The sequence below is a fragment of the Copadichromis virginalis genome, linkage group LG11 (assembly GCF_057382275.1).
Source record: "Copadichromis virginalis isolate Kocher_CV1m ecotype Utaka linkage group LG11, C_Virginalis_male_GT1.1, whole genome shotgun sequence".
In the NCBI taxonomy this organism is placed as follows: Eukaryota; Metazoa; Chordata; class Actinopteri; order Cichliformes; family Cichlidae; genus Copadichromis; species Copadichromis virginalis.
The window spans coordinates 40,695,234-40,714,391 of NC_140628.1; the positions used below are offsets into that span (position 1 = coordinate 40,695,234).

A 19,158-nucleotide genomic window follows, 5' to 3' on the forward strand; every position below is an offset into this window, starting at 1 on the left:
GTGACTACTCAGTAGTATTTAATTTAGATTGACTTGAGGCATGATTTGATGGCATAGTTCAGGTTTGAGCACAGTTGGAATTGTTTTGGGGTGAACGTTTTTGCAAGAAGAGTCAGAGGTTTTGTGAATGTAGCTTGAAAATTGGGTTTTGGACACCAAGGTCAATCACTTCTTTCTGGGGTAAATCGACATGGTAACTAGACATCGTCAGATATGAAATAACCACCTACTGACCAATCACATCTCCAGAAAATAGGATCACAATTGCTAGAAGATCCCTCAGACTTCGACGTGTGAACGGTCTGTGTTTGTGAAGGTTCTCAGTCATCCGGAAAGCTCCTTAGAGCTTTCTTTCCAAGCTCTATGGAGCTTGGAAAGAAAGCTCCTTAGAGCTTTCTTTCCAAGCTCTATGGAGCTTGGAAAGAAAAGCGTCTGGACTTCTTTGAGTTGCTTGAAGATGTTTCACCTCTCATCCGAGAAGCTTCTTCAGTTCTAAGGTCAAATGGTGGGGAGATTTACACATTCACATCCTGGGCCATCTGACCTCAGGAAATCACATGATAGGGTGGGGCCAGGTTTCACAATGAGCTCACCCGAAACCTTGGCTGATTGTGACCCACACCCGCTTTCACACCTTGGCTCACGTGATTAGGTAGAGGATCATCAGGGGGTCCTTTTGTCCCTCTTTGGGAGTAAACTCCCACTGGGTTTAAATCTGGGACTCTCCACCATTTGACCTTAGAACTGAAGAAGCTTCTCAGATGAGAGGTGAAACATCTTCAAGCAACTCAAAGAAGTCCAGATGCTTTTCTTTCCAAGCTCCTTAGGTCTGTGTTTGTGTTTCCCTGATGAGCATCAGTAATAAATACCAAATAAAGATTTTTTTTATGCAACTTTATTTCTTGACAAACACTTTTACAGCAGTGTTGTTCTAAGCACATTAATTGATCCTACAAGAGAACTCCTACACTACACTAACGTCTTTGCTCTGAAACCCTTCAACGAGTCTGCAGCTGACAGAATAAAAACGAAAGCAGCAGGTTACCAAAGTTTTGGTTTAAAATTAGCTAGAAGGGTTTTCACTGATTATTTTATTACAGTAGATTCTTTGCAGGGGGAATACGTTTTAAAACCACTGTGTGAAGCACAAACTGCTCTAGTCATGTGAATCTGCATGAATTAATCTGGTGATTTAGAAAATGTCTACATTTGGTTCTACTTGATTCTAATCTGCTGGCAACACAGAACAAACACCAAGATCAGCTGTTCTTTCCACTTTGATCTGCAACAAGTTGAAACGATTTTCATCATCAGGCTGTGAGAAGCTTTCGTGTTTAAATGGATCCAGTTTCACTACTCTAACTACCTTAGAAGTAAAAAGCACCACTCTGAGCACGCTCAGTGAAAAATTAGAGAATTACAGAAACTGTGTGTGTGTGTGAGAGAGAGAGACTGTGTGTGTACGTGTGTGTGTGTGTGTGTGTGTGTGTGTGTGTGTGTGTGTGTGTGTGTGTGTGTGTGTGTGTGTGAGAGACTGTGTGTGTGTGTGTGTGTGTGTGAGAGAGACTGTGTGTGTGTGTGTGTGTGTGTGTGTGTGTGTGTGTGTGTGTGTGTGTGAGAGAGAGACTGTGTGTGTGTGTGTGTGTGTGTGTGTGTGTGTGTGTGTGTGTGAGAGAGAGACTGTGTGTGTGTGTGTGTGTGTGTGTGTGAGAGAGAGACTGTGTGTGTGTGTGTGTGTGTGAGAGAGAGACTGTGTGTGTGTGTGTGTGTGAGAGAGAGAGAGACAGTGTGTGTGTGTGTGTGAGTGAGAGACAGTGTGTGTGTGTGTGTGTGTGTGTGTGTGTGTGTGTGTGTGTGTGTGAGAGAGAGAGAGACAGTGTGTGTGTGTGTGTGTGTGTGTGTGTGTGTGTGTGTGTGTGTGTGTGTGTGTGTGTGTGTGAGAGAGAGAGAGAGACTGTGTGTGTGTGTGAGAGAGCGAGAGAGAGTGTGAGAGACTTTTCACACAACTTTATTTACACCACATTAAAAAGAAAAAACAAACAACACCAAAAAGTAACACAAAAATGCTAAAAAACTCAGTTCATTTTGACTCCCTGATTCCAACCAGAGAGCGGAAATTCAGCACCTTAACACAGCATAAATAAAGCTGCTTCTTCACACAAGAGCTGAAACTATCCGCACTGGTGTTCCCAGGGAGAGAAGCATGCCACTCCCCTCAGGCTGCTCCTCAAAGGAAGGACTGACCATCAATGAAGGAAAAACATATTCGCTGTCATCAGCCCATTGATCAGCGAGGACCCAGTCTCCAGCAAAGTCTCTCAGTGATGGCGACAGAGATTGCCAAATTTCCTCCATAATTCTCCCCAGGATTCTGGAGGACTTAATGCCTGTGGCACCACCAAGTGCACCCATTGACATCCTTGTAAGATGACAGAGTTTGATAATGCCAGCCTCCACAAACAAGAACATAGTGCCAGGAAGTCATTAAAAAACAGTGGCTCCTTAAAAAGCCACATCCCAGGTCTGGGGTTAGGAGTACGTGCAACCTTCAGCGCCCGCCAGGCATTAACCACCGAGCTGTAAAATGGTACAAGCCCAGACAGGTCCACTTAATCCAATTTCAGAAGAAAGAGTTGTTGGTCCAATCCAAGCCGGCCCGCTCTCCTAAGCAACAATTGAGCAGAAGTCATCCAGCTGTGACCACAGCCATACAGCAGCCTCTGTGCCGTCTGTTGTCTAAAGGTTGGAGTTCTGGACAAAACATCTATTAGGCCTTGTCCCCCCTCCGCCACAGGAAGATACAGGCCCACCGCACGAAGCCAATGCTGACCCGACCAGACAAACTTCACCAGAAGCCGCTGCACCTCTTCCAGAAGACCGGGTGGTGACACTAAAACAAGTAACCTGTGCCATAAAGACAAGGCAACTAGATTATTAGCTATTACAACTCTACCCCTGTAGGACAGGTAGGGGAGTAACCGGTTCCATTTAGACAACTCAGCCTCCACCTGTTCCCGCACTCCCTCCCAGTTCTGCTTCACAAAGTCATCACTCCCCAAGTAAACCCCAAGAGTTTCAATGCCCCTTTGACCCCAGCGAAGGTTCCCAGGAAGTTTGGGAATACTCGCCAAATGCCCCACCAAACAGGCCTCACTCTTACCCCAATTAACCCTGGCTGAAGAAGCGTTTTCATACAAAACCAGACATTCCTTTAATTCCTCCACATCCCTTTGATCCTTAATAAAAACATTAACATCATCAGCACATGCTGACACAACAACAGGAGGGCTCTGAGCGAGATCTGGCAAAGAGAAGCCCCTCAACTTGCTCCTCAGTCTACAGAGAAAAGGCTCAATAGCAATGCTATAGAGCTGTCCCGACCCAGAAGACTCCAGAAGTGCTCAAGAAACTCTGATGGTAAACCATCTATTCCTGGAGCTTTGCCTGAAGCCATCTGAGACACCGCCACAAACAGCTCATCCAAGGTTATATCCCTGTTTAAAACATCCTGATCCCCTGGACTCAGCTGAGGAAGCCCCTGCAGAAGGTCCGAAGCAGAGTCCACATCACAGCTATCCGCACTAAACAAGTCCGTGTAAAAGGCCACTGCATGCCTTCTCATCTCAGCCAGATCTGTGGTCACCTTTCCATCCGAAAGATGAAGACACACCATTTGCTTTCTGTGAACCACAGATTTCCCCAAATTAAAGGAAAATGTAGTTGGAGCGTCCATGTCCTGGAGCCTGATGAGACATTCTCCATATGTGTTATCTCTTTTTCTAGCTCCTGCACAGTTGTCATGATATTGACTATCAAATTAAAACCATTTTGCTGACAAAACACACAAATTTCCTACCTCCCACCATTGAACGAAGGAATTAAAATCATCCTTCCTTGATCTCCAGTAATCCCAAAACACCTAAAATTTTCACAGAAAATCTGACCATGCAATAATTTTACATTGAACCGCCAAAAAGGTTTGGATTTACTGGTGGTAGATAGAAACAGCTCCATTAAAACTAAGTGACAGAAGGGAGACGGTAAGGGACGGAAGGGAGACGGGTAAGCGAATTATGCTGTAGGGGACGTCAGACGCTGGAGATTTGGCGGGAAAAAGCAAAGGGTAGCATAGAAATTAAAAAATGCTTTTAAACTTCAAGTATTCCAAATACACTAATCACTTGTCATTTAACTAACCACATTTGTCCAACTATCTCCAACACCCTGGAGGACAACGAGGAGAGTTTAGACGCTCTCCAAGATTTCATCAACTGGTGCTTCCATGACCTAGTAATGAAGAAGGCCCAGAGTGCATCTTCCCTGGCCAAAGTTGAGACGCCGCCATCTAAAAGATGTCGCCCGGCAGACTCCCCCGGCACAACATCACCTGCCGGCAAAGACATTGTGGACATCCTGGAGTCAATCGATAGACATATGAAACTTTATATACACCACAAATGAACCCATTTAAAAACGAAATTGATCAATTTCTCGATAATGTAACTCTCCCAAAATTATTAGATACCCAAGCAGTGGCACTGGATTCGCCACTGACGCCAGGTGAACTCCAGTAAGCGCTGGTAAGTATGCCCACTAATAAGACTCCAGGTCCAGACGGCTTTCCAGCAGAATTCTACAAAGAATTCTGGACAATTCTGGCACCAATTTTTCACAGGATGTTGCAGGAAATCAAAGAAAATGGCAGACTTCCACCAAATATGAACTCTGCAAATATTAGTCTCTTACTAAAACCAGGTGAAAACCCTGTATTTCCTTCAAGCTATCGTCCAATATCCCTTATAAATGTAGACCTTAAAATAATCTGCAAAGCTCTCTCAAAGAGATTAGAGAAAATAACCCCCCTTTTAATTCATCCTGACGAAACTGGTTTCATAAAAGGTAGGCACTCATCAACAAATACACGTAGACTACTTAATTTAATAGACTACTCATGTAGTAAAAATATTGAAACCATAATATTCTCTCTTGATGCAGAAAAGGCGTTTGACAGAGTTAACTGGAAATTTTTATTTGCAACTTTACACAAATTTGGTTTCGGAAATTCTTTCATAAACAAATGACCAAACATCCTCCAGCTTCTGTCTCCTGAGGGGCACCAGGCAGGGATGCCCACTCTCCCCTTCACTGTTTGCAATTTTTATTGAATCACTAGCAGCAGCAATTAGATAGGCTACAACAATTAAGGGCCTAAAATGTATGGATGTAGAACATAAAATCAGCCTTTATGCAGATGATGTGTTACTTTTTCGCCAAAACTCACAAACCAATATCTCTGGGGTGACTGCATTGATAAACTCTTTCTCAAAAGTCCAAGATTATTCAATTAACTGGTAAAAATCTACAGTTCTTCCGATTAATTGCTCCTTCCATAATTCTTCATCTACCCGACTGCAATCTGGAAATATTAAATATTTAGGTATTAATGTTTCTCCCAAGCTTGCAGATCTAACTACATGAAACCACATCCCACTTTTAAAGACAGTAGAAGGCGATCTGACTAGATGGAAATGTCTACCCGAACAAACCATCACAAGTCTTGATACAGCCTCTGCCATCACATTTGATCAATCCCTCTGATAGGCTTCATCACCTAGTGGGGGGGGTTATGGTTTAGTCCTACCTTTGCTATTGTGGTTGATATGGGGGTAGGGACGGTCTTAGGGCGTTTAGAGATTCCCTAGGGACTTGTATATTTCTAAATTCCTTTGGAAAGATAAACCCCCACGTATCACCTTAAAAACATTACAAAGGACCAAGGATAAAGGAGGACTAGATCTGCCTAACTTCAATCACTACTTTTTAGCCAACAGGCTTCAAGTTCATCTCTAGATGGTTGAAACACACCTTCTTAGATGAACCTTGGATAGATGTAGAACAGGCACTATGTAATAACCTAGAAATTTCAGACCTACCATTTATCAGCTCAAACAACAAACGACATGAATGCTTTAAAAGCATCAATATTAGCTCTTCTCTAACAGCATGGTGGGAGTTTCTAAAAATGACAGAGTCTTCATTAATCCCATGTAAACGTACACCTATCTGGAACAATCCGGACATACCGGTATTACAAAACAATGATATGATCAACTTGCCAGATTGGAGTGGTAAAGGAATTAAATACTTGGAACATACATTGGAAGGAACAGACTTTATTTCGTTTGACAGACTAGTTATACAATATGGCATTAACAAGAAAAGATTTTTGGAATATCAACAAATTAAGTCCATAGTAAAGATATGTGAAGACTTATCAAAGTGTCTGAAATGTAACATTCCAGCCTCCCCTTTAGTGTGCTTGCTAGGCAACTTGGATGAGGTCGTTACAGAAATAAACACAGCCCACATTGTTTTTACGGCCCTATGGTCCTCACTAACTGGAAAATAAAAATAATCTTAATTCTAACCAATATAAAAACCATCTAATAGAGCACATTAGTCTTGATACAGCCTCTGCCATCACATTTGATCAATCCCTCTGATAGGCTTCATCACCTAGTGGGGGGGGGGTGGGGGGGGTGGGGGGGTGGGGGTTATGGTTTAGTCCTACCTTTGCTATTGTGGTTGATATGGGGGTAGGGACGGTCTTAGGGCGTTTAGGGATTCCCTAGGGACGTTTTCCCTGGAAGGCCTAACGCAGGGGTTGTGGCCATGACCTGGTTAGGGGCTCTGGTGGCTCTTAGATGGTGTTTTCCTTGTGGCTACGTACAGCGGAGATGGGGGAGGGTCTATGCTGGCGGAAGTTGGTTACTGGCCTGGTAGCCTGGCTGCCCCTGAGTGGATCCGGGATGGGCGTGGAGGCTTAGGGGTCTGGGGGTGCTCCGCCCCCGGGCCGGGGCTCTGGCCAGGCCTTTGTCCTGGTTGTTGTGTTGCCGAGTCGGTGGGCGGGTGGGTGCATGGGGACCTCTGGTGCATCGGCCCAACTGCAGGGCTCTCTAACTCTCTACGGTTTGCCCCTCTGGGGACAGGGGTACCCGGACCTGGGATATAGAGTATGTTTGGGCAGTGCCGAGTATTTGTTTTTTCTGTATATGAGGGTGGGAATGCACGTTTTATGTCTGCGTGTGCCTGTTCATCTGTGTCTATATGTCAGCTTGGGTCTTAGACTTCACCTCTCTGGGAACATCTCAAGCTCTCCGAGGTATGGAGGCCTATCTCCGCTCACCACACTCCCTGCCAGTCGCTGATGCCTTCAGATGTTGGTGTGTTGGTGGTTCTTGGTGTCTGGGTCTGGGCGCTCATGCATGTACCGGCTCACTCCTGGTGGCTGATTGGCGGGGCCTGGCGCCTGTGGCCCGGCTGGGCCCCTTCCGGGGGGTGGGGTACAGCCTGAGGCCTGGTCCTCTCTGGCACAGCTGGCTGCCGGCAGAGCCCGTGGGCACTTATCGGCTACCCCCTCTGGTCTCTGCTCCGTGGCTGCTGGGTGACCTCTCCTTTGGGGCTCTCCTCAGCTCTTCCCAGGAGGGTGACACGGTTGCCCCCCTGGTGGTCCTCCTCGGGTCCTCGTATTCTGGGGCCTCTGGATGTCTGGGGCCTGGATCTCTTCCATACCTGCTTCATGTCCTGGTGGACAGGGCTATGGCTCCCCACACTCCCTAGCAGATCGTTACATGGAGAAACCTTTGGAATACAAACGTACTGATCCACACAGGTATGCACACGGGTGTTCACACTACACAAACTACCTCAAAGCACATTGTGCGCTGCTGATCTTACGTACTGCACAATAACATGTAATATTTAGCATCTACTGTTATCTACTGCTAGCTAGTTTATTGTGATGGTGCTGTTTTTTTATTATGTTGCTCTTTGTTGTTTGCTTTCTATTCTGTTTTTTTTCTCCATACAGGTGATCCAGGTGTTTTGTTTGTTTTTCTTTTTTTTCTTCCCCCCCTTCTCACCGTCTCTTCTCCCCTCTGTTTTTTTCTTTCTTTCTCTCCCTCTCGTTCTTTCATTCTTTCTCCCTGTCCTATCCCCCAGTCATGTCTGTCCCATCTGTAACAACCGAAAATCAAATCAAATAAATACATAATTATAATAAAGGTCAATCAAATGGACCAATATGGCAAGGCCATGATGATCCAATTGGTAAAGTAAAGCCGCTTGGCATCTTTCTTGGCCTTCAGACAACAATTCTGATGGCTAAAGATCCAAATGGGACAGGCAACAAAAAAAAAAAAGAAATTAGTGATGATCTGAAAAAACAACATGAAAACACTGACAGTTAACAATTCGAGCAGTAAGTGAAACAGACAAATAAAACTCGTGTAATCTGGCTGCACTAACTCTGCCATCATTGACTTTCACCCAGGTATACTGCCTGGGGAAGGATGCTTCATCCTCCATGCCTCAACCAAGTTAATTTTCCGTAGGACATCTGATAAAGATGCGGCTCTGCCCCTGTCCTATCCAAAGTAAAGTCAAGACAACAATTACAGTCCCCACCCAACACAACACAGTCCCCTTGACCCTAAGGTTGGTGCATAGACAACAACAAAAGTAAAAATAAAACCTATTTCAGCTTTCACCATAAGGACTCTCCCCTTTACCATCTCCATGCTGAAAGTAATATTTGCATTAAGAGAAGGAGAAAATAAAATAGCAACTCCTGCACTAAAATTTGTCCCATGGCTACGAAGCTGCTGCCCTCCCCACCACAGACCCCAGTCTATTTCATTTGTACTGTCAGTATGTGTTTCTTGGAGAAAGGCTATATCTAGTGTCTTCTGCTTGATCACCTCAGCTAATAAGGGTCACACCTCACACTCTCACTCAGACACACCAAACTCACCACCATCAAACTCCCAGCATGCAGTGCGAGAGAGAGTGTGTGTGTGTGTGTGTGAGAGTGTGTGTGTGAGAGAGACAGTGTGTATGTGTGTGTCTGTGTGTGTGTGACAGCTGCAGTGTTGACTTTATTTTTCATTAACTGTTCAAACTGCGTTTCTGATTAAACTCGTTTTTAATAACCTGTTTCTGCACACGCACAGTCACCTGATCAGGGTCAAAGGTTATTGATTGTGGCTTCTTCCTCCTGTGGTTGGCTGCTGAAATACACTCACAGTTTGAAAATGTCAATTTTTAACATGTGGGTAACCATAGAAACAGGACTCCTTCTTCAGCAAAGTACACACCGGCTCTACTTCCATCCCACAATGCACTGCAGCGCAGTCACATGACCGCACAGCTAATGGTGAGATCAGTGTTCCTCAGTCAGAGCTGAAAGGAGTTTTACAGCTTCCTCCATGCCAGGGGACACTGCGGCGCCCTTTGGGAGATTATGCGATCCCATAATTCATAGCAGCGCACCGTCAGGTCATCATGGAAACGTGGTCGCGTGCTGGCATGAGGGAAACATTCGCTTCCTTCTCTGACATCAGAGTGAAGCATCTGCCTGAGCATAGGTCAAAGTGCAGCTCTGCCCTCATTGTGTAGCGTTAGAGAGAGATCATGTGACGGGGCGGTAATCACATGATCTGGTGTTCATGTGAGGTTATTCTGACTGAGTGAAGCCTCCTCACCTGAGCTCAGGTAATGTCAGCTCACTGATCAACGTGACATTTGCTCTGGGCCTCACACCTCCCATCATGTTCTCATCATCATCTGAAGCAGCTGATTGGTCGGTCTGTCGATCAGCGTTGATCAATGAACTAAAACTGATCAGTTTCACTGATGGCAGATCAATGAAGGACTTCAAATAAAGTTTTACGGAGTGTGTGTGAGAGAGAGAGACGGTGTGTGTGTGTGTTTTTTTAAGCATTTAAAGGGTTTATCTTCTACTAAACTTTATTAGTGTGTCACCTGTCTCAGTTTCCGTCTTTATTTACGGCTCAGAGGTCAGAGGTCAAATATTCACAGTCAAATATTCACTCCTCCTCCCTGCTTCCTGTCTGACACACACACACACACACACACACACACACACACACAGCCTCCCCTCCCCCTTCTCGTTTCCTCCTGCAGGACAAAGCGGCCACGCTGCAGCTAACGGACACACAAACTAATACACACCAAAACTCAGTGTGAACACACGCACACAGGCCGAACGCACACGCGCCACGAACGCACACGGACGCTGAACACACACGCGCGCGCGCTCTGAGCAGTTTTCAGTCTGAACGGAAAAAAAAGTCCCGTTTCCGTTTCTCCTCAAACTTTCCTCACGTGTTCAAACACAGCCTCCTGTACACGCTGATCATCGATCGATCGGTGATCAGCGTGTACGACCGATCAGTAGCCGATCAGTGTCTGATCAGCAGGTATCGATGCTGTGATCGATACTCTATAGTAACGGAACAGTCTAAGCGGAAACAAAGCGGAACAGCCGCCTCCCGCCGCTCCCTCAACGATCACTCATCAATAACTCCTGATCGGACGCGCGCAGCCGTCTGCCCCGATCCATCCGCGAGGAGCGGTGTGCACGCGCCCGGAGAGCATTTCTTTCTTTTTTCCGGTGAACTCACCTTCAGGTTAATTTCCTTCATCCTGTCCTGCCTCCTACTCTCCAGCAGCCGGGACATTCCCCTGATCAACCGATCCCTGATCAGCCGATGGTCGATCACCTGCCGATCTCCGATTGATCCAGCTGATTGCTCCGGTCTCTGATCAAAGAAGTGCGGTTCTCGTCCCGGAGCGTCCGCGGTCTGAGCGGAGGGGGCGGGGCTTCTCTCTGACTGACAGCGAAGCTCTGTACTTCTAACTAATCACAGCTCAGCCCGCTGCTGGGACGCTCGACCAATCACAATCCACTCAGGTCTGTGAGCCCAGCCCCCCGCCAGTTGTCAGGGAGCGCTTCTTTTCTCTACCGGGGCGGGTTGACGATAGTGAGGGGGGAGTCAGTCTCTATGACAACGTGTCCACAGCTCACGTGACCCTCATCAGCCACTAGGACAGCCGAGGGCGTCACGTGACTGATGACTTGCGCGGATAAAATAGACCCGCCCGCGCGGGCGCAGGGTGGACAACCATCGCGGTGTGACGTGGAACCCCGGAGGTCAATCCCCGCCCACTGCGCGCGGAGACCGGAGTACATTGGCGTAGACAAGAAACGAACCTCCATCGGACACAAAGAAAAAGCGATCGATGACAGATCAGACCGATCGGAAGCAGCTCCACAACAGTCATGTGATCGATCAGAAGCGGATAGATCACTTCACACAGAGCCAAACGTTTGTCTGCAACTGCCTCCCGGCACAGGCCGCCACACTGTTACCATGACAGCCAGCAATTAACAAACACATTAACCTGAGGATAGTGACGTCATGAAAGCCTACCGCCCCCTCTTGACTGGCCGGAGGAAATACAGCTGATATTTAACCTTTAGTCTTTCAAAGGGAAAAATGGATATTTTGACATCACGGCCAGTAGTGGTTCAACTCCACAATGAGGGCGGGGCCTTTTTGTGCGTGGGTTCTCTCCGGCTTCCTCCCACAGTCCACAGTTAGTGGGGTCTGGTTAGTTAGCGAAACCGGTGGTTACCAGACTAAATTATAAATAGCGGTGGGTTTCAATAATCGATTTTTCTGACTCAAAACGATTTTAGCTTGAATAAAGTGATTTTGATTCAATAAATTCTGAATTGATTTTTAAATATCAATGTATTTTGCCAGAAACGCCAGAATCTCAGGTCAAAGCTCACAAAACTATTCAACAACTAGCAAACTGATAAAACAGCAAATAAAGACAACTCTTTATTGTCATTGCACAGTCATACCTAGTACAATAGCACAACAAAACAGCACAGTAACTTAAATTAAAGTGGATTTTTTTAAGTGCATGAATGGTATGAGCAAATGAATGACGTAATAAATAAAAGAATGAGTATGTTTATTGCACATTACTATTGCTGCGTGCCCTCTGGAGACAGCGAGTGCTGTACAGGTCCTTAACGGAGGGAAGAGGATGTCCAATGATTTTTTGGACCATATTAATAACCCTCTGAAATGCTGTGGTGCAGCTGGAGAACAGCACACAGATGCAGTTTGTCAGCACACTTTCAATGGAGCAGCGGTAAAAGACGATCAGCAGCACCTTCTTCAGCTCCATTTTTCTGAGGATTCTCAGAAAATGAAGATGCTGTTGGGGCTTCTTTAAAACCGCCGAGGTGTTTGAGCTCCATTGGAGGTCTGTTTCTATATGCACACCCAGGAACTTGAAACTGGACACCCTTTCCATGCACTCCCTGTTGATGCTGCAGCTCAGATTTCCTCCTTCTGAAGTTGACTACGAGCTCTTTTGTCTTGGTGGTATTGAAGTCCAGGTTGTTGTCTGCACACAAATCCGACATGCTCTGGACCTCAGCTCTATATCATGTCTGCATTGACTGGGTGGGAACTAACACAGTCATGTGTGTACAGAGTGTACAGTAGGGGTGTTAGTACACAGCCTTGTGGAGAGCTGGTGTTAAGGCTGAGGGCTGAGGAAAGATGAGGCCCCACTCTAACCCTCTATACACGGTCTGACAGGAAGTCTCTGATCCAGCAGCAGGTAGTAGAAGGAAGTCCGATATCCAGCAGTTTAACTATTAGTCTGTTGGGGAGTATCGTATTAAAAGCAGAGCGAAAGTCAACAAAGAGCAGCCTGGTGAATCGCCTCTGATGTTCCAGGTGAGAGATGGTGATGTGGTGCATTGCAACAATGGCGTCTTCAGTTGATCTGTTAGCTCTGTATGCGAACTGGAGCGGGTCGAGTGTGGGTGGCAGGCAGGACATGATGTGACGTCGGACCAGTTTCTCGAAGCACTTCATTATCTGTGGTGGGAATAACGGCGTTACAAGTAACGACGTTACTAACGGTGCTACTTTTTTCAGTAACAAGCAGAGATACTTGTAACGCGTTACTGTAATCCGATTACTTTTTTCAAGTAACGAGTAAAGTAAGGGATTACTATTGCAAAAACGGTAATTAGATTACCGTTACTTTCCCGTAGGAACACTGCGTTACTGTGTTACTAAAACCATGATTTTTTTGCGAGAATGTCTCATGACAGTGACGTAAGCGAGTGCGACGTTTGTGACAACAGCTGTGTGCAGATCAACAATGGATCATTATCGAGTGCGGAAGAGAGTATGAGCGTGCAGCGTTTAAAGCGTGGAAGTACTGACCTTACTTTGAGTTTAATTCCATAAAAAGTGACAAAAACATTAGTGTCCGCTGTGCGTGGGAAGAAAACTTCTTTTTACAGCGAAAAAACCCCTAAACCTCCAAGCAAGCACCGAGTAGCTATGACGTGATGGGAAATTCACAGAGAAACTCGTGGATTCTTCCACTGACCGCTGCGGCACACCTGCACCAGGACAAACCTCTGCCTACCCTACCTCCGCTAGTCTTTGACTTTATTTATTTTCTGCAGTGTTTTACTTGCATCTATTTGAAAGACTGAGTGTAAACACACAAAATATTTTATTTTATGAGCTGGAATGTGCAGAAAATAGGTTTAAATGTTAAACTAATTTCTTCCAGTCAGAGAATGTTGCATATAATTACATTTTTGCTTGATGCATAAAGTTAAAAGATTAAAACTAATAAAACAAGTTTTAAAAAGAGACTTTTCCATTTGATTACATTTTGTATGATGGATTATGTAGAAAAAGTAGAATTGGGCTGAAAGATCTATCGCTTTATCAACTATTCAGGTTTTAAATCGTGTTTTTAAAAAGTAACTAAGTAATTAATTACTTTTGAAAATAAGTAATCAGTAAAGTAACGGGATTACTTTTTTGGGGAAGTAATCAGTAATTAGTTACTGATTACTTTTTTCAAGTAACTTGACCAACACTGGTAACGAGTAATATGAGTAATTACTGTTCCTATCGTTACAACGCCGTTACCATTACTAACAACAAAATACGGTCCGTTACTATTTTTCAACAGACGGTTGAAGCTGTGTTCAGCTTACTGCACATTATATTAGTTACACAGAAGTAGCTGTAAGTAATCGAGGCGCTACAGCTTTAAGCATTTGCGGGCACTCCCGCGGACAGCAATCACTTTCTGCCCGACGACCACTTTCTGGCACAACACCTGGAGCTAGTGAGCAAAACAATCGCATGAGTGCTGCTGTTTGATTGAAGAAGAATAAAGTGGTCGGGGTAAGCCAATTACATGACCACTTCAAGATGACAAAGCAACAAGGTGATATATAACAGTTTTTAAATTGTGTTGGCAGGCCACGTAAAACCAGAGTCATGATAAACAATATATACACGGCGTTTGTTCCTGAATAGTTTCATCACGTTTACTGTCTAAGGACAGCGCTAGCAAGCACTCTGCTTATGACCAAACAAAAAACATGTTGGTGTTGGTGGAAAAATGCACCATGTCGACCAATCAAAAAATGATATGGCGACATGACATTTGGTTGTTTAGGAAGAGGCGGAAGATTTAGGAGTGACAGCGAGAGAGAGAGCAGAAAAAGAGAGAGCGAGAGCGAGTTTTGAGATGTGAGAGATTTGTGACTTTTAGCATGTTTGGAGAGTGTAGTTAATGTGTTGTCTTGTGTAGTTAATGTGTTGTCTTGTGTAGTTAGTGTGTAGTGTTGTGGATAGTTTTGTGTTGTGTGTCAGAACAATGAAGCGACTGCTGTCTCCAGGTAGAAACAGGAGTGATACACCTGCTGCTGTCAGACCTGCAGGTACCAGGCTGTGATGTTCTCCTTTATAATGGACAGAAATAATTGGAGTGGCACAAATAATTTGTGTGGCATCTTACTGAATGAAGAACAGCTGATTGTTCTGTAAATAGTCTGAAAAGGTTATAAAAAGGGTAAAAGGTAAATGGCTGCAAATAACTATGTTTGCAAAACTTGTGCATAGGATTTTAAAATTGACAATTTATATTTGCATTTAAAGTTATGAAATATGATTCATTAAACATGTTTGTGGTTGTTACAGTAAAAAATATAAAATTTTCTACTCGGATTTTATGTTTTTGTCTGATTTTAGATCAATTGTGCTAATACAGTATGTAAAAAATGAAAACATAACTGTAAATTCAGACGTGTGAGGTTGTGCTGAAAAGGATGATACTAAACAAGGAAAAGTAAATAGTTTTTAAAGGTGAAATGTGGAGGGAAAATCCAAATCCAGTTTATTTATATAGCACATTTAAAAACAAAACGTTTGCCCAAAGTGCTGAACAGAATCACAGGATAAAACACAAGATACAACCACTGACGCTCACATAAAACATAATAAAACACATAAAAACCACATAAACTCAAGCCAGTCTGAACACTATCGAAAAAAGGTGTGTTTTCAAGAGCATTTTAAAAACAGGAAACGAAGATGCCTGTCTAATATCTAAAGGCAGCGTATTCCAAAGTTTTGGGGCCATAACTGAAAAGGCTCGTTCTCCTCTACGTTTAAGCCTTGATTTTGGGACAACCAACAGCAGCTGGTCAGCTGATCTGAGGGTCCATGAAGGAATATAAGGCTGAAGTAACTCGGAAAGTTATGGGGGAGCAAGACCATTAAGGCATTTATAAACCAGTGTTAGGACTTTGAAATTGATTCTGTGATGAACAGGAAGCCAATGAAGAGAAGACAGGATAGGTGTTACATGTTCATAGCTGTGGGTACCAGTTAAGAGGCGGGCAGCAGCATTTTGAATGAGCTGAAGACGAGCAAGAGATCGTTGTCTGACTCCAAAAAACAGTGCATTACAATAGTCAAGCCGTGTTGAAATAAAGGCATAGCGCTATATAAATCCAATCCATTATTATTATTATTATTATTACCTTCTCCATGTCACCTCTTGACAAAACTGTCTTCAGCTTAGCTATTTGCCCCAGCTGGAAAAAGCTTTTTTGCAACACCGAACTAATATGTTTGTCCAAGTAAAATCTGAGTCCATAATGACTCCCAAGTTTGTCACATGCTGCTTGATATAAGACCCTAGCCAACCACAATTTACGAGCAGGCTACATGAAATATTATTAGGTCTAAATACAATCACCTCCGTTTTACTCTCATTGAAACTCAAAAAGTTCAGAGCCATCCAAGCTTTGATATCAAGGCAGTTCAAAAGGATTTGGATGGAGCCTGGGCCATTTGGTGCTAAAAGCAAATAAATTTGGCAGTCGTCTGCGTAGCAGTGAAAGGATATTTTGTGTTTTCTAAAAATAGACCCCAAAGGGAGCAGGTATAATGAAAAAAGAAGAGGGCCAAGGATTGAGCCCTGAAAATCAAAAGTAGTTAAAAATGGCCCGTTATACCATGGACCCCAGAGGGTTAAACATTTTTTTTAAAGTAATGCAATAGTTACTTTTCAAGTAATTAATTACTTTTAGAATCTTGTAACTCAGTTACTAACTCAGTTACTTTTTTGAAGAAGTAACTAGTAACTATAATTACTTACTTGCCCACACTGTTCATTATAACAGGTGTTAGAGCAACTGGTGGGTAGTTGTTGAGGCCGCTAATGTTGGTGCGCTTTGGCAGTGGGACAATTGTGGCCAACTTTAGGCACGGCGGGATGCAGGACTGGGACAGTGAAGAATTGAAGATCTTAGTGAAGACCCCAGCCAGCTGGTCTGCACATTCTTTTAGGGCCCTTCTGGTCACCCAATCTGGACTGGTGGCCTTTCTGGGGTTCACTGTCCTCAGTGTGCATCTCACCTCATCACCTCATACTCCTGCACCATGAGGCTTGGGTTGCTGCTGCTGTCCAATGTTTTAGCTGCTGCTGCCTCTGTATGGCGTTATTTTTGTGCCACTATTCTGAGTGCACGTAAAAAAAAATTGAGCGCACGTAAAAAAAGGTTTGCAGGTGCAAGTGTTGCATTTTGAGGAGAAATTTATTTTGAGCGAAGAAAAGCTGAATTTGAGTGAACAAAATTCATTCCTGCGTGCAAAAAATGTATTTCAGTGTTTGCTGTTATCCACACACACAACAGCAGCCCCTCTCGCTCAGTTTTTGCATTTGCGCTCGCTCGCAATGTGTTGCTTGCGCTCTCAACATTTCTGCCCGTGCGTGCTCAACTCTTTCTCTACACCAGGGGTGTCAAACTCAAATACACGGTGGGCCAAAATTCAAAACTGGAACAAGGTCGCGGGCTAACATTAATATTTATTGAAAAAAAAACTTCCTCCAGATATAAGAATGAATCTTTTCTTATGGACTCAAACAAGTTTTGCTGAAAAACTGAATATGGAACAAGCAAAGCTTGATACTAAACAATATATATATTAGCTGTATAATACCAGTAGGCCAGCTCTAAAAGTAATTTGGTATGTCTTCGCGGGCCAAATGTAATTAGGCTGCGGGCCAAATTTGCCCCGTGGGCCAGAGTTTGACACCTATGCTCTACACCGTTATATTCGTGCCACAAAACCAGCCAATCACAGACTTGGAGGAAAAAAATTCTGATTGGCTGCTCTGGTCTCCAATCAGCTCGAAATGACAAAATGCAATATCCCAGAATCCATTTCGTCCAAAACTCAAACGAGGCAGTGGCGGAGGAACACAGAGTGGCAGAGTTTGAAATATTACTCTTTCTGGGTCACAAAATAAACTTTTAAGATATTTTCATGCGAGAATGGTGCTGTGTAAACTTCAAATATCTGCTTGATTCATCAAGACATCACATATTTGCATAACTGCTCTGACGTTTTCGGAGATGCCTGTTACCCACCAGCTGACCGGGTGGTCACTCGGGTTAAACATAATATATAAGGCTGAAGTGACAAAAAAAATCACCGACTACACCACCAGGTGTTACAGGAAAAACCATAAAGCCTTTGAACTAAAACAAACGCTGCTGTGACAGTGATGCACACTGTGTCTTGTTGGTATATATGTATGATTTGTATCACCTTCGTGTTTCCAAACCGATATCATGACCAGCAGCTTTTACAGCTGTGGCTCCAGCAAACATCAGCTGATACTAGAAAGTAATATTAAATAAATTATAACAACAGCTGATCAAGCTTGAACGTGCTGCTGTTGTTGTTTAGCGCAACATCTGCTGGTTTCCTGTTTCTGGCGCAAAGTGGGAGATAAACAAACAAGAGAGACGATCAGCTGATCATTGATCAGTTTCATGATTGAAGTAGCAACAGGAGAGAGAGGGTGAGAGGATGAGAGAAGAGGCAGCTGTGCATCAAAGACAGAATAACTCCAGCTTTGTGTCTTTTTTCATTCTAGCTAAAGTACGGGACTTATCGCGTTCCTTTTCCCTTCAATATGGATGTGTTGTAATTGGTCCAGCCCAGAGTTGATCATGACCAATTGGCTAATCCACCACCTTTCATTGTTTATACCGTTACAAAAACAAACAAACATAAAAATGAAAAATCATCATCGGCCCACCGGGCAAATGTCTGGTATGCCCAATGGCCAGTCCAGCTATGCGGTCAGCTGGTGGGTAACAGGCATCTCCGAAAACGTCAGAGCACTTATGTGATGTCTTGATAAATCGAGCAGATATTTGAAGTTCACACAGAAACATTCTCGCATGAAAATATCTTAAAAGTTTATTTTGTGACCCAGAAAGAGTAATATTTCAAACTCTGCCACTCTGTGCTCCTCCACCACTGCCTCCTTTGAATTTTGGACCAAATGCATTCTGGGATATTGCATTTCGTCATTTCGAGCTGATTGGAGACCAAAACAGCCAATCAGATTTTTTTTCCTCCAAGTCTGTGATTGGCTGGTTTTGTGGCACAAATATAACGGTGTAGAGAAAGAGTTGAGCACGCACGGGCAGAAATGTTGAGAGCGCGAGCGACACATTGCGAGCGAGCGCAAATGCAAAAACTGAGCGAGAGGGGCTGGTGTTTTGTGTGTGCCATACCTCTGGTCCCTTCACCTCAAAGAAGTGGTTTAGCTCCTCTGCAGCGCCGCTTTTCCAAATTCGTAGGCTGCATCCTCCTGAGGACCCGGCCTTTGTGGTCTACATGCTCCCCCCCCCCCAAAAAAACCCAAACAAAACCAAAACAGTTTCAAAATTTATTTATTTATTTATTAACCTTTATTTAACCAGGAAGATCCCATTGAGATTAAAAACCTCTTTTTCAAGGGAGACCTGGCCAAGATAGGCAGCAGCAGATGTCTCACAGTTACAGAAATTACTCAAACACAGGCAGCAACAACACACATGCAACAATAAGTGAAAGAATACAAATAAAATAAAAATAA

At 44.1% G+C, this 19,158-nt stretch overlaps 1 protein-coding gene across 1 annotated transcript in view; it reads right to left on the reverse strand.

Moving 5' to 3' along the window:
• Positions 1-11,364, reverse strand: part of arhgef2b (rho/rac guanine nucleotide exchange factor (GEF) 2b) — a 37,064-nt gene extending 25,700 nt beyond the window's left edge. The window contains exon 1 of the mRNA XM_085472579.1: positions 10,485-11,364. Within this exon, the coding sequence (XP_085328705.1) occupies positions 10,485-10,541 (57 nt within the window). The 5' untranslated portion in view covers positions 10,542-11,364. The remainder of the gene's footprint in view (positions 1-10,484) is intronic.
• Positions 11,365-19,158: the final 7,794 nt, after the last annotated feature.